General features: G+C 50.6%; 2 protein-coding genes across 2 annotated transcripts in view; both read left to right on the plus strand.

Annotated features, from left to right (window-relative positions):
- Positions 1-9959: 9959 nt before the first annotated feature.
- Positions 9960-20917, plus strand: NET1 (neuroepithelial cell transforming 1). The gene is made up of 10 exons (XM_084306570.1): positions 9960-10055; positions 13935-14042; positions 14814-14981; positions 15728-15790; positions 16247-16343; positions 16452-16528; positions 17034-17291; positions 17568-17738; positions 18605-18791; positions 19151-20917. Exons 1-10 carry the CDS (start codon positions 9963-9965, stop codon positions 19543-19545), a joined length of 1617 nt encoding a protein of 538 aa, XP_084162696.1. The 5' UTR covers positions 9960-9962; the 3' UTR covers positions 19546-20917.
- Positions 20918-25305: 4388 nt separating this feature from the next.
- The window catches only part of LOC311213384 (calmodulin, striated muscle), a gene marked incomplete at both ends in the record, with an annotated part of 450 nt that continues 402 nt past the window's right edge, over positions 25306-25353 (plus strand). Inside the window, one exon of the mRNA XM_084293345.1 lies at positions 25306-25353. This exon is cut by the window's right edge and continues 402 nt beyond it. Within this exon, the coding sequence (XP_084149471.1) occupies positions 25306-25353 (48 nt within the window).

Here is a 25353-nt window from a genome sequence, read left to right on the forward strand (position 1 = left end):
TCCTGGTGTTATTTCTCCTGCGTGCATTGCACAAGAGGCTTTTTTCCCTGTGATAACCAGCTCCTCGTGTGCCAGGCACAAACAGCAGCTCTTCGTGCCATCGTTTGTGCAGTTTTTCAGCCCAAAGCCTGCAAAATGTACCTGGCCTGAGTCTCAGGAATGGTCAATAACGGGGCAAATATCCTTTTGGGTTGGTTAAAGGGAAGGATCCCTGCCTGTCCTGCCCGGTCCTAAGAAAAGACGAGCACAATTTGGGTTCAAACATCCTCCGGATGGCTTCAGACTGGGAGCAAGGTTACTCCTGGTCACTTTTCTCTCTTCCTTTCCGCTAAGGAGGATGTGTTTATGAGAAAAAGGCACTTGACCGGTGTTGATTTAGCAGTCCCGATGCCGTTTTGGTGTTTTATGACTTCAGGTGAGCAATAAGCAGAAAAAAAAAAAAAAAAAAAAAAAAAACAGACTGACTCCTAACCAAAAAAAATTTCCTGCTTTCATGCAAAAACCCTTAATATGCGTAAGGAAAATGAGCTGACGGGAACTGCTTGCAAACTGCAAACCAAGCTCCTGGAGCTTTAATCGGAGCCCTTGCAATGTAATTAACGCTCACATTCATGGCGTTGTTTAGGTCTCCTAAAGCAAGGCACAAAATATTTAGATTCCCCCTCCCAATGAGCAGTTTTGCTGCTTCTCCTTTACAGTACCTCGCTGAGAGCTTAAAACCGGGTCTCACGGTTTGTACATTTTAATAACTTTTCCTAGAAGTAACTTTTTCCACATGGCTGGGCTTTCGTGAGGAGGTGAACGTGGCGCGTTGCTGGCTGTGACTGCCTCAGAAATGCGAGCGAGCGATACCGTAGCTCTTTCTTTCCTATCGTGTGGCTTCAAAAACCCAGGTCCGAGCAGCCCGACGAGGCAGTTTTCCTGGAATCTGTTTCTGTTCTGGCACCGTGCAGGAATGATACAGCTGGCTGCGGACTCAAAACGTCTACGTTTTTTGTGTGAAACTATATTGGGCAAAGGAAATGGGGGCCAGCCAATGCAATACTTCTTGCATAAGTCTAGCCGGTTTGAAAACAAAACTTTGGCCTCCCTTTCGTGTCTGGGCTTCGGTCTGGAGCTTTATGGTAAAGCTGTTAATGTACTTGCCTGCATAAGGAACGAATCAGATTCCGACCAGAAAGGCGTGGTGTCTTTGTCTTTATTGCAAGTTCCCTTCTGCTAAATAGATGCTAATATCCTCGCCTTACATATGGGAAAAATAATCCGCAGACCAAAAAGGTGTGGTTGTAGCAGGCTTTTATTGTCGGCTTTGGTAAATAACCAACTCTGAATGTTTTTACTAAGCCTGAAAAACAAATGTCTGCGTTTGCATATGTTCTCGAGCCTGCCAAAGGTCTGTTCAAAAAGCATGGAGTGTGCTGGGCCATTAACGCAGTGACAATGCTGCAAATTTGGCCAGCCATAATGCCTAACGTGAGTTTTTTTTCCTCGGTAGTTAGCAAAGGGACTCGGTGACATGCCAGGGGCACTGTCCTGTCTTAGATCCAAACCAAAAACGCTGCTTGAAGTCCTCAGGGGACTTTGAAATCGAATCCACCTCTTTTAGCTCGTTTGATCAGTTAGGAAAAAAAATCACAAAAACCCAAAATATAAGAAACTAGCGAGGGAGCTTCTGTATCTCAGCATTACCTGTGTGTGTATTTCGTTTAATTTAATAGTTAAATGGTGGAGTCAGCACGATGTGTACAGGTGAGAAGACTCCTCGGAGCCTAGAAACACTCGGTATGAAAGGACGAGCAAACAAGAGAACAGGTTTCTGAAGCCCTCCAGGGAGGCTGGACATCCCCTCGACAGCATCAGATTTTCAAAGGAACTGTGTAAATTCGGCTGGCCAGCACTTAAAATAATTTGAATGCTTGTATTCAAACATTTTAAATACACTTACAATGATGACAAAGCCCTATTAAAGCTGAAACTTTCAAGTTATAGGAATAGATTAATAAATTCTAAGAAAACAGGAATTGCTTCTGACGGAAAGTCAAGCTGCTGGGCTAGCAGAGCACCAAAAAAAAGGATTTTTTTTCAGTTTTCAGAACAGACTTGTGTTAGTTCCCTCTGCAGCTGCAGAGAGGTGGGTCTTCCCATTTCGGTTCAATGTCTAGTCTGTTAAACAAGTGAACAGCGTGTAGGCCAATATAAAACCACAAAATAGTTTGTTTTCTTTTTCCTCTGTTCGTAATGAAGTGGAAGAAGATGGACTCTGCCCATTCCCTGGTTTTGAACAACAAGGGTCAGGCACAGGCTGCAAACCGAGTGCTTGTTTCATGGGTGACCAATTTATGCTCGTGACCCGTGTTTTTTTCCAGGCTGGTACTGGCTCACAGGATGAGTCCGCGCTTGGTTTTCCATTATCTGGGTGATGCAAAAATAACGAAGCCCAGATAGCACAGAAATAGCTGGAGGTATCAGGAAGCTCCGTGCAAATCATTGTTCCACTGACTTTTGCTCTTCTTCGGAAAGGAAAATAGCTGAGGGCTGCCCTGCCAAAAGCCTCATCTTTCCTCCACAAACCCATGTCCTCTTTGAGCCTGTTGCCTTCCGAGCAGGGCTGCCTCAGCCACAGCTGCCTGCTGTGGCCACATCCACAGCAGGTGATTCAGTAAGTGATCAAAGTGCCCTCACGTAGGGTATAACCTGGTGAAAAAATGCTTTCTGCTGGCACTGCCTCCGGGGAAAATCTCTGGACCCTTCACTCACAAATGCCAGCCAGGCTGAGGATCAAACATGAAGAAAATTAAATGTGGGATCTGCTGGTGTCCCCCAAGAGGCATGAAGTCCTACTGATCACTGTGTCTGACCCCCTCGGTACCTAACTCCTTCCAAAAGCCCAGCTTCAGTGCTGGATTGCTGACCTGAGAGACCCTAATGGGCTAAAGGAACCTGGAATCATTTCACGGTGGTTGACTGCCACGTTCTGCCTTCTTACTGAGGTTTCCTCCTTAAGACTTTACTCATGGTCACAATTATGGGAGTGCAGAGCAACAAACGCAGTATATAGGTATGATCACACGACAAACCTCACGAAACAGCATAAACATCCTTTGTGTTGATGGTCAACCTTCAGATTTTTGGAGCTATTTGCTGGAATAAAGTTCAAAAAATGTCTCTGGACCGCGTTATAAAAACCAGAGCTTTCTTTCGGGTTGCAAGTCAAGTAACCAAAAGCTTGGTTTCATTTCCTACAGAAAAGGAAGCGCCGAGAGAAGGACGATGACGTGGTCAGTCTCTGCAGCCTGGATTTCAAGGTAACGAAAACATTTTGCTCAACGGGATTGTGCAAGCGTCCCCCCCGGTGAGCTGAGGTGGCTTACCCAAGGGAACGGCGCACTTTGGGGTGTTTGCATTTCCCCATCAGCAGCACAGCGCCGGGCACAGCTGTGTTTGCTCTCAGATACACCTCCAGGGTGGGCTGAGTCCTGTTAGGGATATCCATCACGCTGCTGGTGAGCCCCTGTTTTAATCATCTGAATCCTAAACGTGCCACGGTTGTGGTGTTGTGTGAAATGAATGCGCGTAACCTGCACCGAGCAAAAAAAGGAGGTGTTTTCAAGCAGTGGGGAGCAAAACCATGCAAAGCCCCCTTCAAATGCGCTTCATTGTCTTGCAAACAAGCTGGACAGGCTGGGTGGTAAATCGTTCTTAAGGCTGTGGATTAAAGGGACTTAAAAAATTGAGGGTGGGGACTTGCAGAGCTGTATCTTGGGACGAGATACCAGCTAGGATTTCTGAACGGGAATCTGCTTCCCGCCCTCCAGCTGCCTCGAAGATCTCGCCGTCCGACACTTCTCTGGAGAGGGGAACGAGATAAATTGTTTGGGGTTTTATTCCCTTAGGAAGCAGCTATTGAGTTGAGAGTTAACAAGTGGGTTTTACAGTTTATTAGGCCGGGTTTAAAAGTCATTTGCTAGTGGGGAATTTCCTGTTTGACCTCAGGAGCAGCGCATCCTCTGTTTGTTGCCACTCGCTCTGCGTTGAAGCCTTGCTTAGCCTGGCTACTGCTGGACTCTTGCCATCGCTGCGTGTCCCAGCCAGCAGGCTAGCTCCGGGCTTTGACCTCTCTAATCTAGATCTCCTGCTCCAGATAAGGCCATCCCTGCCATTTCCTAGCAGGGGAGGGAGAAGAGCAGAAAGGATCCTCTGCCGAGGGCTGTGACACAGCAGCGCCGATGCCTCTGACTGTGTTGTGGGGTTCGTTTGGTTTCTGAGGTCTTTCTGGTTTTCTGATGCAGATGGGGGCGTTGTGGCTAGGAAAGCTGCCCTCGGGGAAGAGGATTTTCTTTCCTTTTTCTCTTCTTTTTGAATCAGGCTAAGTTGGGTGTCGAACAGAATTGCATGGACTAGGGTTTCTCCCACAAAGCCATCGCTTCTGAGGCAAAACTGAAATATTGACAGCAACGTGCTCACCCGCTTTTGAAGAGTTTTAACTGGAATCTTCCAAGGAAAAAGGGAAATCCCTAGGCAATACAGTCAGACTGCAGCTTTTGTTTAAGCTGACTTTTTACCTTGTTCTTTTGAAAGGGTCAGGCTCTCTGGGATATTTGAGAGCGAGGCACGCCCACCAAACATACTCTAGTAGCCTTGTTGAAAGACATCAACAGCACTGACTGGGTTGTAATGTGCAGACTTTTTGATAACAACCCTCAAGGTTATTAAAAAAAAAAATAAAAACAATGCAATCAACTATTTATAGTCACATTTTCAAAACATTTCACCAGCACTTCAGAGTCTCATCACGCACTTAGGCTGCAGAGATTATATTTTGCCCCGTCTAGATTGAATGAGGGTGAATCAGCAGGCTAAAATTGAGCCCCATTAGACATGGACGTATCTGTTTCATTAACAAAATAAGGTCTCGGGGGAATCTGAAGATAATTTAAGAATGTTATGTATAGGTTAGGTCATACGTTGTTTATCCCCGTCTTACAGAGGGGAACTGGTTTTCAGAGTTTGTCAGTATGAAGTGTCAAAGTCCACCACGTAGCTCTTATTTCAGCTCCTCTATCTCCCCCAGCAAATAGAGCCCAGCTGCCGAGCTGCTGTTTTGTCACCATGCGTGTAGTAGCAGGGGAGTTTTGCCAGCGTGCCGCCTTCACACTCCTCTCAGACATGCTTGTGCTGAGCAAACCATGATGTTTAAACCTCACGTAGTCTAGCTCATCGTTCCACATGCCAGGAAGATGATATGCAAAGCGGCAGGGGAGATCGGGCGGCGCAGATGGCCCGCAGTGCCCGGGCTGTGCCAGTTTGTTTGGATTTGTTAACCTCCTCCTTGCCCGCCACTCAAAAAAGAACCACGTCTCTTAGGCCTGTTAAGCTTCATCCGTGACATACAGCCTGAAAACCCCTCCAAACGTTGTCAAAATACGAGTGGAAAGTTATAACCTGAGACCACGGTTACAGCATCCACTTCCTTCAGCACTGAGCTCTTCTCATGTGCTAAAACATTTCTCCCCTCCTTTTGGGGAAAAAAAAATAGGTATTTTCTCCCCGGATCACTTCTGGAGCCACACTACAGCGTGGGCTACTGATAATTGTCTGGGTAAGAAAGAAAAGAAAGTGAATTGCGGTGCAGGGGCAGAAACAAGAACTTGAAGACAGGAATTTGTTAGGCAGATCTTCAATACAGAGAGTTACTTTTGCATTTCAGGTAGGTTTATGAGCTGCTTTCTGTTAATTGATCACGTCCAGGCTGATGGCATGTTACCCGCAGTTATGTAAGGCATAAAATGATTCACGGGAGGAAGCAGTCCTGTGTTTTTTGAAGGCGTGTGTCTCTTGGTGTTTGCTAGCAACTGGATAAATACTTTTCAGAACATGACAGGGAAGACACGGATGCGATAGTGGATTTTACCAGAGGCGAAACGAAGCCAAGCTGAGTAATGTGTGAGAATCACGTCTTGTCTGGATGATGTTTTCTGCTGGTTATGGGTTGTCTGTGTAAGGCTTTAGGAAGAGGGATTCCGCAGAGGAAGTGAAGTCTTAGTGAAGACCCTTTTATGAACCTCCGTGCTGTGTCCTCTCCAAGCCTTACTCACCTTCGGGGCCCAGCTCTGTGAATATTACTCAGCCTGGCTGCGAGAGGAGTCCAGCCCCAACAAGCCCCGGCGTTGTTCTCATGTTGGCAGCAGAGAGAAGCTGTGACGCTAAAGCTGACAGCGACAATCTTTCCAGGGAAAGCAGATAAAACCCAAATATTTTTACGGTAGGAAATGACTTGGAAGCAAAGAGGAAGGGGGAGAGAGAATCCCCGTGTGTCTGCATTCTTGCTGGTCCAGATCACTCAGAACCATCAGCAAATGTCTTTCCATGGTCAGAGTCCCCAGAAGCAGCTTGGCTCGGGGCAGGGATAACACAGCATAAAAAACACAACTAAATAATGCAAGAAACTGCAGCCCTAAGCTCTGCCTTTAGAACAGATCTCCACAAGCTTGAAAGGAACAACCCAAACAGTCCCGCCCTCCTCCCTTCCCCCTCCCAAAGACAGAACCGCGCCAGAGGACTTTTATGGCAGTTTTATTGGCGGCTCCTGATTCATGCGAGAACGTGCCCGTGCATAAAGCACAAATTTGTATTTGGAAAGGAGCTTGGATCAAAAGGAGCATCGCCGGCATCGGCTGTGCCGTGCAATCCCAAAAACAGCAGTTGGCACGTGAGAAGGTTGGGGGGTGAAGTCAACTGGAGCCTCTCTCTTGTTAGGGCAGATGTTGTGTGTAATAATACCATCAAATACCATAATACTACTCAGATGGTTCCTGGGTTTGGGTGTTGTGTTCATATTCGTAAGATGGAAATCGCTTTCCTGGCCTGAGCGCCCAAATTTTCAGTTCAAGGATGGTTGAGGTGCCGCTCCAGAGCTCTGCAAAACATTGGAGGTTCGATTTCAGCAAAAAAACACATCTACACGGCGGGTTTTTACACTGTTGTTGTTTTTTCCACTGGTAACTGCATGATGGACTTGAATGGCAGCTAATTATAGCGAGCTCCCACCATCCAAAATAAATGCTGGATGCCAGACCGGCTCGTAAACTTTGCAGATGCCCCAATAGTCTCTCGATGGGTCATCGCCTACTTTTGCTCATTTTCCAGAAGACCGCTCCGAATTTGGCTCCGAATATAAATATCTGGGAGTGGAATGTTAAACACAGCTCGGGGACGGTAAACAACGTTGTGTACAGCGGCGGGGGGCTACGTGAAAATGGATGGGAGATGGGGAAATCGCCCATATTCCAGTCCTCGAGCACGTTGTGCTGTATATAACATTTTTGGAATAGCTGTAAAGTGAGTTTTCGGCCGGATTTCAGTTCCCAGTAAGCAGGATTTCGGAACGTAGACGCGCGACAATGAAAACGAAGAGGCTATGGCTGGAATGGATGCTTTTCGTTTGGGCCCAGACTTCGAGCCGCCAAAGGGATTAAAATGTCGCAGGTTCTTTCTTTGAAGAAATTGAATCCAGATGTCAGTCACGTCGGAGGCATCCGGGACCTGTGAAAACTGGGAAAAACGCCCACTGAGGAATAACCCCCTGCCTCCAGGCTGCCGTGGTGCACCAGCTCGGGGGCTTTTCCTTCACAGCCGGTGGCAGGAGCGAGATCTTTTGTCTCTGGCTCCCCTCTGCAGCAGCAAAAATCCTTCTTGTAGGGTTAGCTCTAAACTAAAGCGACCCCAAGTGCCCTGACCGACGGCTGGGGCTGTGTAACCTAAAATGTGAGGACATGGAGGGTGCTGGAAGGACTCTAGGCTGAAAATCACATTCCAGGCCTGCGAGGGTTTTATATTAACCGTGTCTGCCCATCGTTCTCGCACGTGATTTGCTTGAGTATTGCCAAAAGAGCCAGGATAGCAGGTTGTGAGTGCACGCCACGCTTGGCAACCCCTGGCACCAGCCAGATGCCACGTGTTGTTTAAGCAAGTGGAATATTTTTAACTGCGAAAACTTAACCTCAGTCTGGAATCGCAGACCGGAATTCGGATTCATGTTTTCTTAGGAATCCCTCGTTTGTTAATCTCAGATTTATTTGCTTTATGATGCTTTGGGGCTGAACTAACAAAATGGCCTGTCGGTACCACCAAGAAAACTTCTGTTTAGCAGCAGTCCTACCCGGAATAACACGCAGGAGCGAAAAATGACGCAGGTATGAGGCTGCCCGGGACGTCGGGCGAGCAGCTCAGCATAACAGCCCGTCCTTCTCCATGGAAATGAAAACCCAAACCAAAAGCGAGCATCGAACAATGAGTGCTGGGTGACTCCTCTGTCACTCGAACTCCTCCTGGCTCCTTACCGTGATAGGAGGATTGGAGTCACCCAGGTATTTCGCTCCTAGAAGTGAAAATCCACGTCTGAGTGCAGGGGAGGAATGCTATTAATACCACCAGCAGGAGAGCAGGCAGAACTGGTCTGTTACCATCATACAGGGTGCAGGGACCGGCCGGGCGGCATTCTCGGGGCTTTGGAGACCTGGTGTGAGCCAGACCCTGCCCAGCAGAGGGGTTGGGGAAGGCACAAAGGCAGCCAGAGCCAGGGCAGAGGGTTAAAGGGGCACTGGGAACACAGAGGGAGATGCTGGTGGGTCGAGGAACATGGCCTGGGGTAGGGGGAAGCTGGGATTGTGGCGTGGAGCGTGTAGGGTACAACGCCAGAAGTCAGGCTCGGTAGCTTCTGCTCACGAGGAACAAGTTTCCTTGCTTTTTCCATCCTTTTTGGCTCTCATCAGAGGATCCCCAAGTCCTACAGCCTCCTTCGGGATGGTTTGCCCCCCTCCCACCCTCACAACCCCTCGATCAAACTCAGGGATGAGTTTGACACCAACAACCCCTCCATCAAACTCAGGGATGGGTTTTCCAGAGCCATGAGCCCCTTGGTTAGTTGTTGGCTTAAAATTGACTCAACTCTCAGGAAAGAAGGTGACCTGGCTGACCAGCACCTGAAGGACCTCAACTTTCTGAGAACCCCGCATAGGGCGACCCTAAACATTGCCAACCCCAAAACAAGGTTCAAGGGGCCTGGATTTCCAAGCTTTCCACCCAAAAGACGCAAAGCGGGCCAAAAATCAAACCAAAACAGGCCAGGGGAGAGGCCGACACGACTCGGTGCGTTTCCACCAGCACAGGAGCCCTTTTTTTACCTCAGAGATTTGTGTCGGTGCCAGAAATAATCGGGCTGAACAAACAAACAAAACCCTACAAGGCCCGGGCCTGCTGGGGCAGGCACCCCTGTGAGGAGAGGTGTGTGGGGGGGGGGGGGAGCGGCTCTACCCCTGCCAGCAGGGCTTGGGGAGCCGCAAACAGACTTCAAAGCGCAGGTTGGGGCAAGAATTGGGGTTTTGGAACAGGGAAGGTTGAGGTTGGTTAAAAAAAAATAACACAAGTTTGTGGCGGCCACCGCCTCGCGCCCCTGTGGCGGCAGCGAGGGAGAGACCGTGAGGAGAAACGCGTCCCGCCGCCAGCCCCGGGGGGCGGCTGAGCCTCAGCACCACAAATACCAACAGAGAAAAAGCAGAGAAGTGGCCCCAAAACCTAAACACGCCTTTTAATTTGCTTATTTTTAACCCAAACGGTGAAAAAAAAATTGAAAAAGAAAAAAATGTGTGTTTTCCAAACCACTTTCTGTCACGAAACGTGAGGAACGCACCCCTCGCCCCTCACAGGTCCCCCCCCTTAAAGCAAAGCATCCCCGGCTCTCGTTTTGGGGCGTTTTTTAAGGATTTTAGGAGAAAAAAAAGGAAAAGGAGCGGGGGGGGGGGGGGAGGGAGGGGATCCTGACCGGGGAGTGGGCGTGGCTATGGGGTGGGGGCGTGACTTGAGGGGGGCGTGGCCTCGGGCTTGGCCCCGCCCCCGGCGGTGAGGTCGGGGCGCGGCGCGGCGGCGGGCGCAGAGCGGCGGGGGGCGGCGGGGGGCGCGGGGCGATGGTGGCCCCCGGCGAGCTCGGGGGGCTGCTGCCCGTCAAGAGGACGATCCGAGTCATCGACGCCCAAAATCAGGCCTTCAGGGAGCAGGAGGTGAGCCGGAGATGAAGAACGAGGGGGAAAAAAAGGGTCGGGGAGCGGGTTTTCGGGGGTCTCGTAGGGGTTTTGAGGGTAAAAGAGGTGGGTTTGGGGGCGGCGAGGAGCTAGGTGGTGTCCGGACCCGCCTTGAGGTGCAGGTTGTGAGTTAAAATTTAAAAAAAAATCAATTTTTTGTTAAAGGTTCTTGCAGGAGGGTCGTTCTGAGGGCTGGGGGCGAAGCGGGGCTGCTCCGGGGGGCTCTCTCCATGCGCCGTCTCCTCCCGCTGCCAGGATTTTGCCTTATTAGGACCTGGAGCCAAAGCCCAAGTGTTGGTGGCTTTTCTTTTTATATATAGAGAGAGTTGGTTTTGTACCCTGGTGTTACCCAGAGAGGGTAATTGCATTCAGGGGAGGCTGTGGCACGTCTCCTGCAGGGACTGGAGGCAAAGTTCAGCAGCCAGGCAGGGATCAGTGGTGCTGGGCAGGGCGTTATTGCCCTGCACGGGGACAAGGGGAAGGGAGCTCTGGGCGGCTCTGTGGCCAGCACGCTGCACACACAGCTCCCACATTAAAGCCCTGCCTTTAAAAGAACCCCATTTGGGCAATCTCCTCCAGCAAAAGGGGAAACGGGTGCTGGGAGAGAAGTGAAATAAGGCAGGACTTATAAATATGAATAAATCTCCTCTGATTGTTAAAATGTATGGGTTTGGTACAGTGTAACCAGTGTGGTGGGAAGCTGTGGGTCAGGGCTTGAGCAATGCCCTCTGAGCAATATTCCTGGCGGTGCCAGGTACTTGTTTGGAGTCAGGAGCCCCCAGATTTGGGGGCTGAACGCTTGCATTTTGGTGAGCAGCTCCCCGGATTTGGGAAAGGCAGAGGGTGGGGGATTCGCATCGGGCACAGGTAAAGGTGGCCGGGACCGAGGGGGAGCTTTGCTCAGCTTTCACGTGGATCTTAAAGATAGTCAGGTGGCGATGATTACAGGCAAGGAATATTCGAGTTGGTGACTTAAAACCTTCTGCATACCTGGTTTAATTAATACGACCTCGGCTGCGTGCGGTTCGTCGATTTGTCACCGAGTTTGTATGTGCTGGGGACGGGGCTGGCACGGGGAGCATTGTCCTCTGCTAAATGAGCCCTGTAAAACCCACTAATTATTACCCAGCGCGGGGGAAAGGTTGCGTGCGTGCGTGCTGCTGGGGGAACGACTTAAGTTTTGTGTGGACGTTCGCAACGTGTTTATATTCATTTCTAATCAAGAGCCCCTTTTTGGGGAAAAATGTGAATAGGAGAGCTGTGAACTCCCCAGGGTTTAATTACGTGGGGGCTGTAGTGCTCACCGCTGCTAACTTGCTACGGAAACGTCGCAGACTCGCTTCTAATCCAGGCTGCTGTAAGGAATACGGCGTGGAGACAGTCTGCTCATTGTTTGCAAGTACAGAACTAAAAAAAAAAAAAAAGCCCTGAGCCAAAGTTATCCCTAGCATGAACCACGCCGAGGCTCAGCTTACACCGCGGCTGAGCTCGAGCACAGGCGGAGGAGGCTCGCAGCACGTCACCCCCGGCTGAAACGCAGATCACAGGGAAGGTGAGGCTTCTGAGAGGAGGGGGGCTGCCTGCCTCGGATCGAGTGATAGAGTTGGAAGGAGAAGAAGAAACAGATGCAGCTTGCTGGCAACGAAACCATTCCCGTCCCAGACAGGACGGAAAGTGGGATTTCTTTTCAAGAGAGGGGAAACGGCCTTTTGCTGAGCGCTTTTGTAGAGCACAGAAGACTTTCTGTTGGCCAAACACCCCGAGGGAGCAAAGGGCACGGACAGAAAACACTCGGGTCTTGCCCATCTGCGAAATTCCTCCCTCTGCAGAGCAGAGGATTGCTCACGAGAGCAGAGTTTTTTGCTCCCAGCCTGTCTCGGTGCCTCCCAGCTGCTCTTCCAAAAGGTCCCGCTGGGACAGGGAGCCCCTTTGTGCCTCCTGGCCCGAGCAGAGGCAGGAATGCCCTCCGCCAGGCCTCGTGCATGTGTCACAGATGTGCGGGGAAGGCATCCACACGTGTCCCTTCACACAGACACTGTGTCACTCATTTCACACCGTGTCACTCTATCTCCTTTCTGGCCCTGCTGCCAGAAGGCTACAAAATACCCTAGGAGCATCCTAAAGCACCAAGCTTCCTTACTGCTCATTTTCAGTGCCACATTTTTTCCTTTCCATGCTATTTATACCCCTGGCCTTGCCCGAGCTGTGTGTGGCTCACTCCTGTGTGTTTTCTGCTCGCATTCCTGTAGTTTCTTACGCTTCTCTTGGCTCACATCCCCTTTCTCCCAGTCCACGGATACGTGCTTTCAGAGAACTGAATTACCTCTCCTTTCTCTGCAGCCAGAAACGTCTGTAAGTAATTAAAGTTTCCTCGTTTCCTGAGCACGGCCTGCTGGATAAACCTTTCCCAACCAACGTTTCCTGAGAGCTCGAGGCTGCCAGAGGGGCCAAGTGCCTGCAGCGTCCCCGCTGCTGTTCCTAAACCCTCTGAGGGTCGGGCCCATGCTCGAGGGTGCCCTCTTGGAGCTTTCCCCTTTCCTACATCGCCTCTGTAATCCTGAGACTACCCAAACATTTCGAGCACAGCCTCAAAACCCCCTTTGAGTGGTGCCAAGAGGTCTTGGTGCTCTGCTTCGGCTTCCTCAGTCCTAACTGGGACCCAGCTCTCGCTGCGGGTTCCTGTTCCCCTTTTCTGCTTTCAGCTCCTGGTGCTGCGCGGGAGCAGAGGCTTTGGGCTCCCAGTCCTGCAACCTCAGGCTGGAGATGGAGATGCTAAAAAATTTGGGCTAAGCAAGCCTTCACCTTCTAGTCTTTGATACAGGAGAGGAGAAACTTAGCTGTAATTAACCAAAAACGCCTAATGAGGTTTGGGGAAAGTTTCTAGGGAGATGGGAGTCAAAAAAAATAAAATAAAATAAAAGCTTTTATCAATTTATCCTAACGAAGAAACTTCCTTGTGCTGGTGAGTCACGCCAACATCTGCCAGGTGCTTAGGAGCACCAGGGCACCCTCCCTGGGCACGATATCTTGATCCTACAGCCCGATATCTTGATCCAAAATTCGTGGGGTTGTCAGCGTGATGTTAAAACCCGCTCAGAGCTCGAGCACCGGTAGGTTTCTTGGGGACACTTCCTCATTTTTGGCAGCCTTCGGGTCGGGGCAGCGTTGAAAATGCTCCGGGCTCCCGGCGTGGATTAGCGGCGTAGAAAAGCAGAAGCTCAGCCTTTCAGATCTAAACACGGAGATGAAAAACGATGATGAGTCGCCGGGGAAGGGCAGAGCAGGAGGGGGAGGAAGCTTTGTTAAAAAAAAAAAAACCTTTTGGTTTTAAACTTCATCTGCTTCGAGTGTGCGTAGCCCTCGCAGGAATGTTCAGCATGCGGTCATTTGCCATTTGTTAGAAGAGCTGCTGAGGCCGGCCTGGGCTCCGACTGCTACTTTTCTCTCCAAAATCAAATTAAAATGGAAAAACACATTCTTTCGACAAAGGAAAACATGATAAAAGGGCGCAGCAGATCGCAGCTCCATCTTTAGATGAGTCGCCTGCCCTGTCAAGCAGCAGAGTGCTTCGGTCTATTTCTGTTTGAGCCTAATCCTGAATTCTGACGTGGGAGTTATCTTGCCTCTTCTGCACCGGGCAGAGGGTTTTTTTTTTGCAGCTTTAATTGTAGCCCTAAAGTTCAGACAAATATTTACAGCCCCTGCTTTCCATTTGAGATGAATGGCTACTTCAAAACGCTTTCTTTGCAGTGTTTCCCATTCCTTCAGGGTGTTCATGCTTTTTAAACCTGCCTGGACAGCTTGAGAAATGAAGTGGGAGTCACAGCCAGTACAATTTGTTCTCTGCTTTATTTACAGGAGCCAAGCAATAAACGGGTTCGGCCTTTAGCACGGGTCACATCCTTGGCGAACTTGATCTCTCCTGTAAGAAATGGTGCAGTTCGGCGCTTTGGGCAGACAATCCAGGTAAAAAGCAGAGTTTTCTCGTCCTCTGTGGACCTGTGGGGTGATACTGGCTGTGGCAGGGGGCAGAAACAGGCACTGGGATTTCCAGGCAGCTTTTGAAAACCTGTAGGATTCATACAAGGCCAGAAAGCTTGCTCGGGGATGAAGGAGAGTTCAGGAGTTCAGAGGTGGCTCTCTGTGTTGTCGAGGGCTTGGGGAGGGAAGCAGGAATAAACTTCAGATAAGGAGAACGGTGTTGGTAAACCGTCGCAGCCCTGGAGATAAGGCTCTGGGAGCTCGTGGCTAGATAGGAGCGAGCTGCCCTCGCTGCTGAGCGATGATGTCAGGGACGTGTTGCCCGAGGAACCGCCTGTGTCCAGGTGTGATCGCTGCTCTGCCTCTTGCAACACCGCTGTAGATCACGGGAGCAAAGTTCCACTGCCGTCTGACTCACCCCGGTATGAGCAGCGTTATGATCCCAATTTATTTGCTTCCTCATACCTTGGAAATAAACCCAAGCTTTATCTCCCTGTTCTCCTCCCCAGCACTGCTGCCGCTGGATCGGTGAGGAGAGGCACACGGAAAAGATTGCCAGGCTCAGGGCCCTCGGGTCCTTCTCAGCAGCCTGATTAAAGTGTTCCTTTATCTGAGGAAAAGTGTCTGGGTGTGTTTTCCTGCCCTGTGCAGCAGAGGAGGATGAAGGATTGGGAGGGGTGTGGGTAATACTGCTGCACTTCTGAACTCTAGGCTCTTTTTTAAAACTTTATTTCTTTTTCTCTTTAATCCCTGCAGTCATTCGCCCTTCGCAGCGACAGCAAATCCCCTGGCTGTGCCCAGAAGTCATGTAGCAGATCTGCTGCTCCCACCCCTCCTAAAAGAAGAAACAGTGTCCTCTGGTCTGAGATGCTAGACGTCAACATGAAAGAATCCCTGAGCACCAAAGAAATCAAGCGCCAGGAGGTAAGAACTGGCAGAGGCAGCTGAGATTTGGTCCCTTTCCTTGGTGGGAAAAGAAATAGCGAGCATCTGTGGGTGATTGTGCCTTCCTGTGCACCTTCATTTCTAAACCACTAGATTTATTTCGGTGCCAGGCATGGGAAAAGGTAGGCTGCTCTCTCTCGAGTCACTAAGGAGCTCGTCTCCCCAGTTCGATGCCAAACTTTTTCACAGGGGTGCTCAGCGCTTCTGAAAATTGAGCCCCAGCCACGCTGGTTGCTTTGCAGCAGACCCAAAGTCGGGTTCCTTGTAAAGCCAGCTGTCTTTTTCTCCCGGCTCTTGACAATTGGTTGAGAGCCAAACAGTGAGGCCTTGGCTTGCCTTTTCCCTGTAGTTCTTAGACAAATCTTCTCCTGACAACACAGAAGCTGACTAAAGACGCCTGGGATTTGACCTCCGCGGTTTTCTGGGTTTTGTGTTTTTTGTTTTTTTCCTACTTGCCTGTGTAAAAGCAGTGATTTAAAAGGTGCTAATATTTAATTTGGCTTGTGCGTGAGCGTCAGAGCTTTCACACAGTTGGAAGTAATGTGGCTTTCTCCAAGCTGGGAAAGCCAGCAGATTTACTCGGGGTTTTCATGCCCAGGTGGCATGAAATGATTCAGATGGCAAAAGCGAGGAGACAGGACGTACATTATGTTAGCTGAAAGGCTCCTTTGGAGGAAAACGGGGATTAAAAATGACCCTCAATGCTTTTATCCCCCTCCTCACAGGCCATCTATGAAATGTCCAGAGGAGAGCAGGACCTAATTGAGGACCTGAAGCTTGCCAGAAAGGTGAGTGGTTTTTTCCTGCAGTCACTAATCGCGTTGCAGATAATTAAGTTTACTTACCCCTGCAAACATTACACATCGGCTGCGTCAGGCCCAGAATCCACCTTTTGGAAACTCTCCTGGAAAGTTGAAGCAAGCAATTGTGCTACCAGTGCTGCTTTGGTTGCAACAAATTCAGCCCTAAAACAATCGGGCTTTGCAGTGTTGCACAGCTGGTTGGGGAGCTCCTCTCCCAGATGAGAACAGTTCAGGCAGGAAAGCCCTTCTCCTTTTTAGGCCTTGATGCCTTGATACAGAGTTGTTAAAACGATGTTGTAACATCACCCAAGTCAATGTTATTGTTTCGGCTTCACTTCAAATCTATCCTGCATTTGATACATCCCCTGGGTTTATATTTACATCGTCAGCTTTTAGCTGTGGGTGATCTGAATGCATTTTAACACGGACTTCCTTTGACAGGCTTATCACGATCCTATGCTGAAACTCTCCATCATGTCCGAGGAGGAACTCACCCACATATTTGGGGACCTGGATTCTTATATTCCTCTGCATGAAGGTAAGAACAACCAGATACATTGACTAGGAGTTGCACTCGGTGCTTTCTCACATCAGAATAGTTTTCTGAGGCGTTGCGGCAGTTCCTAATTCTGCGTTTCAATTCCAGACTTGTTGGCAAGTTTAGGAGAAGCAACAAAACCAGATGGAACAGTGGAGCAGATTGGGCCCATTCTCGTGAAGTGGGTGAGTACAGAACTCTGCAGACACCAGGCTGACAATGATTATGAGCTTAAAGAACATTTAAAACTGGAAGCTGAAAAGCTGCGGGCTTTTGTGGCCTTGAGTGAAAGATTGAGGCGGAAATCCTGACTGCCCCGAAAACAATGGGACTCTGTCAGCTGTAATGGGCCACAATTTCATCTGGGAGACTCGCACTGGTGCAACTGCAATTACTTACTGATTTATGTTTGAAATGTCTACATTGTCCGGGCTGTTAGCAACTGATGTGAGCTCAGTAGCGCTGTTGCTGTTAATCTCAAACATCTGAACTTCAAAGGCACTGAATGTAGGACGCCCTTGTTCTCCTCACAAAAGGCTAGCTGCGTATACAGGATGATCTGTTAGCTTTTTTTATCGGGCCCAGATATCTCAGTGAGGGAAGTAGAACTCCCCGAGCTTGACACGTTAATGTGATTTGGTTTTCCTGCATGGAATTTGACTCTTCAACACTATTTTTCTCCTCCTGCAGTTACCGAGACTCCATGCCTACAAAGGTTACTGTAGCAATCAGCTGGCAGCCAAAGCTCTTCTGGATCAGAAGAAACAAGACCGGAGAGTGCAGGACTTCCTTCAGCGCTGCCTCGAGTCTCCTTTCAGCCGCAAGCTGGACCTCTGGAGCTTTTTGGACATTCCTCGAAGCCGGCTGGTCAAATACCCGCTGCTCCTCAAAGAGATCCTGAGGCACACTCCCAAAGACCATCCTGATATCCAGATCCTGGAAGAAGCCGTAAGTAACAGCGATTTCAGGAGCATTGTTCTGACAGAGCCATGTCATTCGAGAGCTCCAGAAAGCTTCCTTAAAACCCCAGCAATTTTGTGGGGTGGCTTTCTCAGATCACATAAATCTGTGACAGTAACCCCTTGTGAAAGCAAATAGGTGATCAGTCCACATGGACTCATCACGGGGAGGTTTTAAATAAAATAACTACATAAAAGAAGTTATACAAGAAGATACGCAACCATAGGTCCCTGTCTAATCATTTGTAAATGTTTTATTTTTCAGATATCTATAATCCAAGGAGTCCTCTCTGACATCAACTTGAAGAAGGGGGAGTCAGAGTGCCAGTACTACATCGACAAGCTGGAATACCTGGATGAGAAGCAGAAGGACCCGAGGATTGAAAGCAGCAAAGTTTTGCTGTGCCACGGGGAGCTGAAGAATAAAAATGGGCATGTAAGTCCCTCGTGTTCATGGTAATTAATTCTCAGGTTTGAAAACCTTCCCTTAAAGGCAATTTGAAACTCCTTGTGGTAGCAGGACCAGGAGCCCTTCCATCCCCAGGGTTAGCCTAGACAATTACCTGCGCTTTAAAAAGCCGAGGAGAAAGGACCTGATGGCAGGCTGCATTGCAGGCTGTAAGGGAAAGTTTCCTGCTGACAGTTCTACAATTGGCCTTCAAGGAGCTGGAAAATAATTAGCACAAAATTACCTTAGAAAGTGCGCTCTGTGCCCTAGCACTCCATCAAAAGGGATTTCCTGCTGCCTGTTTACTTTCAGGTGCTCTGACATTCCCCATTGTGGAGGCTGGCGCGCAGCTCTTCCAAACAAAAGTGTTCCTGCAAAAGCCTGTTTGGCTTTGAGATGAACTGCCAAGAGTTTATCTCCTCCTGCAGCAGCGCTGAAAGACCCTGCTGTACTCCAGGCTTTGCTGCCTTTTGTCCTGGCTTACAGGAGTAACCTCAGTTTAAAACATCAAATCTTTGTGTTATTTTTCGGTTGGTCGTTTTGAGGTTTTTTGTTTAATTCAGCCATTAACGCTGCAGGACACACGAAGCATTTTGTACAGTCAGCAAACAAACTGCTTCTAATAATCCCCTTCTTTACCTTCTGCAAATCATAAATCAATTCTGAAGGCTCACAAAACAATAAACCTGATGATGTAAGCGTTGTATGTGCTGAGTGACTGTAACCAACAACTGTCAGGAAGCTACCGTGGGCGTGAGACTCGAGCTAAGGTGGCCTTGAATTCCAGAGGGTGTGTTATTGCTTTGCACAGAGCACAAGGCTTTGCTCATACATGGATATGTTTTCCTTTTCAGAAACTCTACGTCTTCCTCTTCCAAGACATCCTGGTTCTGACCCGGCCGGTGACTCGCAACGAGCGCCAGTCCTACCAAGTGTACCGCCAGCCCATCCCCGTCCAGGAGCTGCTCCTCGAAGACCTGCAGGACGGCGATGTGAAAATGGGAGGATCCTTCCGAGGAGCTTTTGGCAATTCGGATAAAGGTACAGCCCAACCCCATCTGGGAATCCTCACTTGGTGGTGAGGAGAGCAAATCTCCATCAGGATGATCCCAGCGGGTGTGTGCCATGCCCGTATCCACCTTTAGACTCGCTGCTGGGCCTTGCAGTGTTAGATCTGGTGCCCATAAACTTTCATACGGCGCCTCGCGGTCGGAGCTAAAATTAGAAAACATCTATTTCAGTGCGACCAGGCTGGGTTTTTTTGGGGGGGAGAATGTTTGTAGGATTTTTGAACGCTTTCCCCGAAGCTGAGCGGGTCAGGCAGGGCCGCTCGCCTCGTGCCTGAATCTCTAAATACCGAGCTAGGAACTGATCTGCTTTTTCCTTTTGTTTACCTCCAGCTAAAAATATCTTCCGAGTTCGTTTCCAAGACCCCTCCTCGGGCCAGTCCCACACGCTGCAGGCCAACGACGTCTTCCACAAGCAGCAGTGGGTCAACTGCATCCGAACCGCCGTCGCCCCCTTCCAGCCGACTGCAGCAGCCGCCGCCGAGCTGCCGGAGCTGCCGGAGCTCAGCGAAGAGACGGAGGAGAACAACCCCTCGGTGCCCAACGTCAGGGCCCAGAGGAGGCAGTCCGGGGTTACGGAGATGGAGCTGGACGAGAGCGCGGCCGAGTGCGGCTCCGTCCTGGACTCGGAGGAAACCAAGGGCGTGAAAACGCACAGAACGCTCACGGGGCACAGGAAAACGAGGGAGAAGCAGCTGAGCAGCAAGCGGAAAGAAACGCTGGTGTGAAGAGATCAGCGGAAGACTGTTTATTTATAAATACCGTGTACATTTTTCTTGTCATGTGAGCATGATTGGATTTGCTCTTCTGAACAGAAGTGTCTTTTTTTTTTTCGTGTTGTAATGGCAGCTACTGGTATACAGTTAACACTGTTGAACTGGAGTCTGTTTTTTCCTAAAGCAACCACTCTTGACCCTGTTTTTACGCTCTTAGTCTGTGATTCAGAAGCCCTCGTGGGTTTTTTTTTTTGACTGCTTCCGGCAGATTTTTTTTTTTTGAAGAGCACACCTTGGTTTCTGAAAGATTGCCACGTGGTGATTGAGGCCGGGAAACGGGAAGCCTAAAGCAGAAGTTGGTGCCCTCACCACGAGCCTGGTGGCGTCCCACTGCAGGGGAACACTTTGGATCCGTGCTGCGGGAGCCCTTTTAAAGCGGGCCCGAAAGCTGGAGTCACATTTTCTTTTTGCCTCGAATAGTGCATGTTTTGCAGTGTCTGGTTATCATCACCCGTATGAGTTTCCATCTTTTTTTTAAAAAAAAAGGACAAAAAATCAGACCCCAGGTTCAACAGGTTCTCAATTTACCTACTGGAATCTTTCCTCCTGGTGTGTTCATTGTACATTCCTCATTTTCACTCATGTAACCTGCCGCATATTTAATTTTTTTTTATTAGTTGGTTTTGTTTCAAATACTTGTTTGGGGTTTTTTGTTTTGGTTTTCTTTTTTTTTTTTTTTTTTACTTTTGTATTGTCGTCACCTTCAGTCTTTCAGACTTGGCATTTCCTTTCAAGTACTTGATCCTTCTGGTTCGGAGGCACGCGCGCGTTAACGTTAGCGCTGCGCTGAGCTCTGGACTCCTGAAAGAGAACTGCGTTGTACGGGGTGGGGTAGGAAAGGTGTTTTGTAGGCATGTTGCAAAGGGTTTGGGGAGGGAAAAAGAGCAGCAGCTGTAGAGGGGAATAGCAAGGGAGTGAAAGTAGCTTTTGTAGTTACTGTTTGGTGAAAATGAAGCCCCTTCCATGGGGTGGGGCAGGCTGGAGGCAGCTGAGAGGATTTTGCATGTGGTAGAAGGGTAGAGAAGGGAAGCGTCTGCGGCGGAGGAGATGGGGAGAGGGAAGAGGTAGAGGTGTACATAGTCGTAACGGCGGCCCTGCCGCCTTCTAGCAGTCCAAAGAATTGGTGTGAGAAGCCAGCTGGGAGAAACAAAGCGCTGCCAGCTCCGCTCGAAGCCAAATTGTCGTCCCCGCGCCGCAGGTGGCTGCGAGGGATCCCGTCCCTCGGTGCGGGAGGTGGGTGGAAAAGGTGTACATAGACACGAAGCCGTGTGGTTCTCTGTAAATGTCTTGTACAGTTTCGATTGCCAAGTACAATTAAATTTGCGACAGCCTTCTCCTCGTCTGGCGTGAGTTGTTTCATGGGCAGGGCACCCGAAATGCCATCGGGGTTATCGGGCTGCGGTACGGGGGAAGCGGAGAAACCCTGGGCACCTGGCTGGGCCCCGGAACCCTCGTGAGGAAGCTGTGGGTTTCTCAAAATCCTCTTTTTGGTCACGATTCCTCTTTTTTTTTTATTATTATTTATTTTATTTTTTATTTTTTTTTAACCACCGAGGCCCAGCAGGACACGAGCCAGGGCTTTATGGCTGGTGACAGGCGGGCGCTGGGAAAGGGCACAGCTCCCTGAGTCACCCTGCTGCTTCCCTGGGCTTTCAGGGGAAAAGGGAGCAGGGGTGATGGTGGCTGCCCTGCCCTACTGGTGGCACATCGAGTCCTCGCTGCTTCCCTGGGTGTCCTGCACGTGTTTCTCTTCATCCTGAGCTCTGATAACCTGAATATTAATTGTCCTTGTTCCTCCTGCGTGCTGTGAAGTGATACCGTGCGGCTGCCCGCGGAAAGAAACCGGCTCTACCCACACCAACCCGCACTTCTCCAAACGCAGAGCTAAAGGAAATTTACGTCGGATCCCAAAAACAGCTCCCAAACCACCCCACAGCCCCGGCGGGGAAAAAGGTGGCCCCGTTTAGTGAGCGTTTAGAAATAAATCCCTGAGCTGGAGGAGAACACGGCTGGACAGACCTGGGGAGCACCCTGGGGAGCCTCTCCAGAGGCAAATTATGAGTGGTGATGATGAAATCACCCCAAAATCCGCGGGCTCCCCGCGTAGGGCACGGCTCTGTGTTTGCCTCCCCATTTTTGACCCCTGAATTCGACTTTTAAGCTGGAGGGAGGCTTAGGAGCGAGGCGCCTGGAAGGAAAGCTCCTTTCGCAGACACGCACACACAAAAAAAAGGCTTCGGGGAGCTGCGGGGGCACCCGGCTCGGCCTCAAAGGAGAGGAAATCCTGCGGCGAGGCAGGGACAGAGCTCGCTCTGCTCTTCACGCAGCCGAGACTTGGCCGCGAGCCTTCTTGCCCCCGCTCGGCGCTGCGCCCGCGCGCTCCCCGGGACGAAACCGCAGCACGGCCGCTGCCTCCGCCCTCGCTCTGCTAGACTAAACATGCCGGGGCTGCCTGGCTGCCGGCGGGTCCTGGCCCTCTCCTCTTTCTCCTTCTCCTTCTCCCTCTTTATCTCCCTCTCCTCTCCTTCTTCTCTCCCTCTCCCCTCCTTCTCTCCCTCTCCTTGTCCTCTTCCTCTCCTCTTCTCCTTCTTCTCCCTCTCTCTCCCCCTCTCCTCTCTTCTCCTCTTTCTCCTCCTTTCTCCTTCTCCCTCTCCTTCTCCCCTCCTTCTCCTCTCTTCTCCCTCTCCCTCTCCTCCTTTCTCCTTCTCCTTCTACTTCTCCTCCCTCTTCATCTCCCTCTCCTCCTCCTTCTTCTTCTCCTCCTTCCCCTTTCTCATCTCCCTCTTCTTCTCCTTCTCCTTCTTCTCCCTCTCCTTCTTTCTCCTTCTCCTCCTATCTCCTCTCTCCCTCTCCTTCTCTTTTCTTCTCCTTCTCCCTCTCCCTCTCCTTCTTTCTCCCTCTCCTTCTCCCTCTCCTTCTCCTCTCTTCCTCTCCTTCTCTTTTCTTCTCCTTTTTGTCCCTCTCCCTCTTTCTCCCTTTTCTCCTCCTTCCCCTTCCTCATCTCCTTCTCCCTCTCCTTCTCTCTCTCCCTCTCCCTCTCTTTTCTTCTCCTTGTCCTTCTCCTCCATCTCCCTCTTCCTCTTTTCTCCTTCTTTTTCTTCTCTTATTTCCCTTTTCCCTTCCGTTTCCCCTTCCCCTTCTCCTTTTCTCCTTCTCCCTCCCCCTTTCCTCTTTCCTTCTCTCTCTCCTCCTTCTCCCCCTCTCTTCTCTCTTCTTCCTCTTCTCTCCTCCTTATCCTTATCCTACACCCCTGCCCCAAGCACCTCCCCGGCGCCCCAACCCTTCTCTGCTCCACGGGGACATCTGGCAGGTCCTTTTGGGTTAGAAAACCCCGACTTTGGGCACGCAGACCCCGTTGTTCGCCCCCGTTTTTTGGGAAACCTCACTAAAACCTCAACCACAAACCGCAAAAACTCGTCTGGGAAAGCAAACCCAGACACATCTGCGCTTGTGGTGCAAGCCACATGGGTCGGGATAATTCATCAGGATGCTTCCAACCGTTCATTTTGGGGATTTTTTTAGCCGTTTTGGGGGTCAGACCGCCCTAAGGCAGATGTTGGGGTTGAGCAGCAAAACACCGCACGAGACTGCGATGCCCAGCAGGGTCCTCCCCCTGCTCCATCAGGATTTTATGGGCCAGCAGGCGGGTTGAGGAGGTTAATTAGCCTGCCGTGCTAACGAGGTTGTAATTAAGTATGGTCAAAATCAAGGGCTGGCCCGACCTCCTCCCAGATTGGGTGGCAATTTGGGATGGGCAAGGGGAGGCAGAGGGTGATGGGGAGGGGATGGGTGGGGATGGGGGAGAGAGATGGGGAGGTGCTGGGTGCTACTGGTGGGTACTGGTGGGTACTGGTGGGTACTGGTGGTGGGAATTGATGGATGCCGGGGCCAGGGAGGTGTCAGAGGAGCAACCCCTCCGTCCTCTTCCAGCGTTGCTCAGCACCAAGGCAAGGATGGAGCCTCCCGTTATCAAGACCACCCTGGTGCCCCCCCCTCCTGTTGGAGCTCAGACGAGCCCCCCCTGGCTTAAACAACCTCCTAAATCCTCCCAAAACCTGAGAAAACACCCCAAAAAAAAAACCCCAGCCTCTCCCAGCCACCCCCAAACCAGCCCCCGCTCCCCAGCCCAGCACTTTCCTGTCCCGCCCGGGGCTCTTTCACAATTTTTGATTCATTTTGGAGCAGAAGAGCAGGCAGAAAACCAAGGGAGGGCCTCGCCTCCCCTCCCCGAAACGTCGTGCCTCTCGCCAGACAGGTTCCCAGCACGGGCTCAGCCAATTCCTCCCCGCCTCTGCGACGCTTTTCGTGCCAAGAGTTTGGTTTTTTTTTATTATTATTTTTCCAGGTGAGGTTTTCCTCAAGCTGGTCGCCCCCTCCCAAATTTTGTCCCGCCTGGAGGCCCCACTTCCCACGTCGTCCCATGGGTCGCCTCTGTTTCGTGGCATTCCCTTCAAATCCCAGCTTTCATTCCTCACTGGGGAAATTTGGGGAGAATTAGTGATGTTTTCCTGGAGCCCAAAAAGGCAAAATATCTTCTGCTGTGCAGCCAGGTCATCTGGTCTGTTTGGGCCTTGGTCGAGCTGGTGGCATTCGCTTGGCTGTTACGGGCACGTGGCAAAAAGAGGAAGAGATGGGTGGGTGGGTGGATGGATGGATGGATGGATGGATGGATGGATGGATGGATGGATGGATGGATGGATGGATGGATGAACGAATACATAAATGGATGGATGGATGGATGGATGGACGGACGGACGGACGGATGGACGAATACATAAATGGATGGTTGGGTGAATATGGATGGATGGTGATGGATGGATGGATGGTTAGTTGACATTGGATGGATGGATGGATGGATGGATGGATGGATGGATGGATGGACGGACGGACGGACGGACATGTGAATGGATGAATGAATACATAAATGGATGGCTGGATGGATGGTTAGTTGACAACTGATGGATTGATGGATAATTAGTTGACATTGGATGGATGGATGGACGGATGGACGGATGGATGGGTGGATGGATGGTTAGTTGACATTGGATGGATGGATGGAATCCAATGGATGGATGGATGCTTAGTTGACAACGAATGGATGGATAGCAATGGATAGTTGACATTGGATGGATGGATGGATGGATGGATGGATGGACGGACGGACGGACGGACGGACGGACGGAAGGAATGTAGATGGGTAAAAGAAAGGCCACACGGATGGATGGTCGGGTGGCTGAGTGGATGCATGGACAGTTGGCTGGCTGGACAGACAGATGGATGAACACAGACAGACGGACAGCAAAACTGACCTCATCACCACGTGCTTCTGAACCCCACTGCACGCCCTGCCGGGAGAGACGAGCAAAAACCGAAAGCAGGACGTCATGAGGTGGTTAACCCTCACCCAGCCCGGGGCTAACCCCTGACTAACCAGGGCATGAGCCTCCGCACGGCCACCTCAACCCCCCCGGGGGCCACGCGGATGTTCCCGGGGAGCCCGGACGAGGCATCACGGCTGACTCAGATCCCCGTCAGCGTCGGCAGCCGGGCTCTGCCTGGACCTGCACGAGCAAGGAGCTCCCTGAAGGCTTCAGCTCCTCCTTTTCCTCCTCCGGGAGAGGGAGGACGGAGGGAGGAGGCCCCCGTCCGCGCCTCCCCGCCGGCGCTGCGTGCCGGGGCAGAGCCGCGTGCGAGCGGGGAGCGCGGGACACCATGGCCGAGCGGCTGTCGGAGGAGCAGATCGCCGAGTTCAAGGAGGCT

Source organism: Netta rufina (genome assembly GCF_964035555.1).
Source record: "Netta rufina genome assembly, chromosome: 1".
NCBI classification, from domain to species: Eukaryota; Metazoa; Chordata; class Aves; order Anseriformes; family Anatidae; genus Netta; species Netta rufina.

Coding starts and splice junctions, on each gene's coding strand:
- NET1 (XM_084306570.1), top strand. CDS start 9,963: ATGGTGGCCCCCGGCGAGCTCGGGGGGCTGCTGCCCGTCAAGAGGACG. Junction 14,043..14,813: donor GCTTTGGGCAGACAATCCAG/GTAAAAAGCAGA, acceptor TAATCCCTGCAG/TCATTCGCCCTTCGCAGCGA. Junction 17,739..18,604: donor TGAAGAATAAAAATGGGCAT/GTAAGTCCCTCG, acceptor TTTCCTTTTCAG/AAACTCTACGTCTTCCTCTT.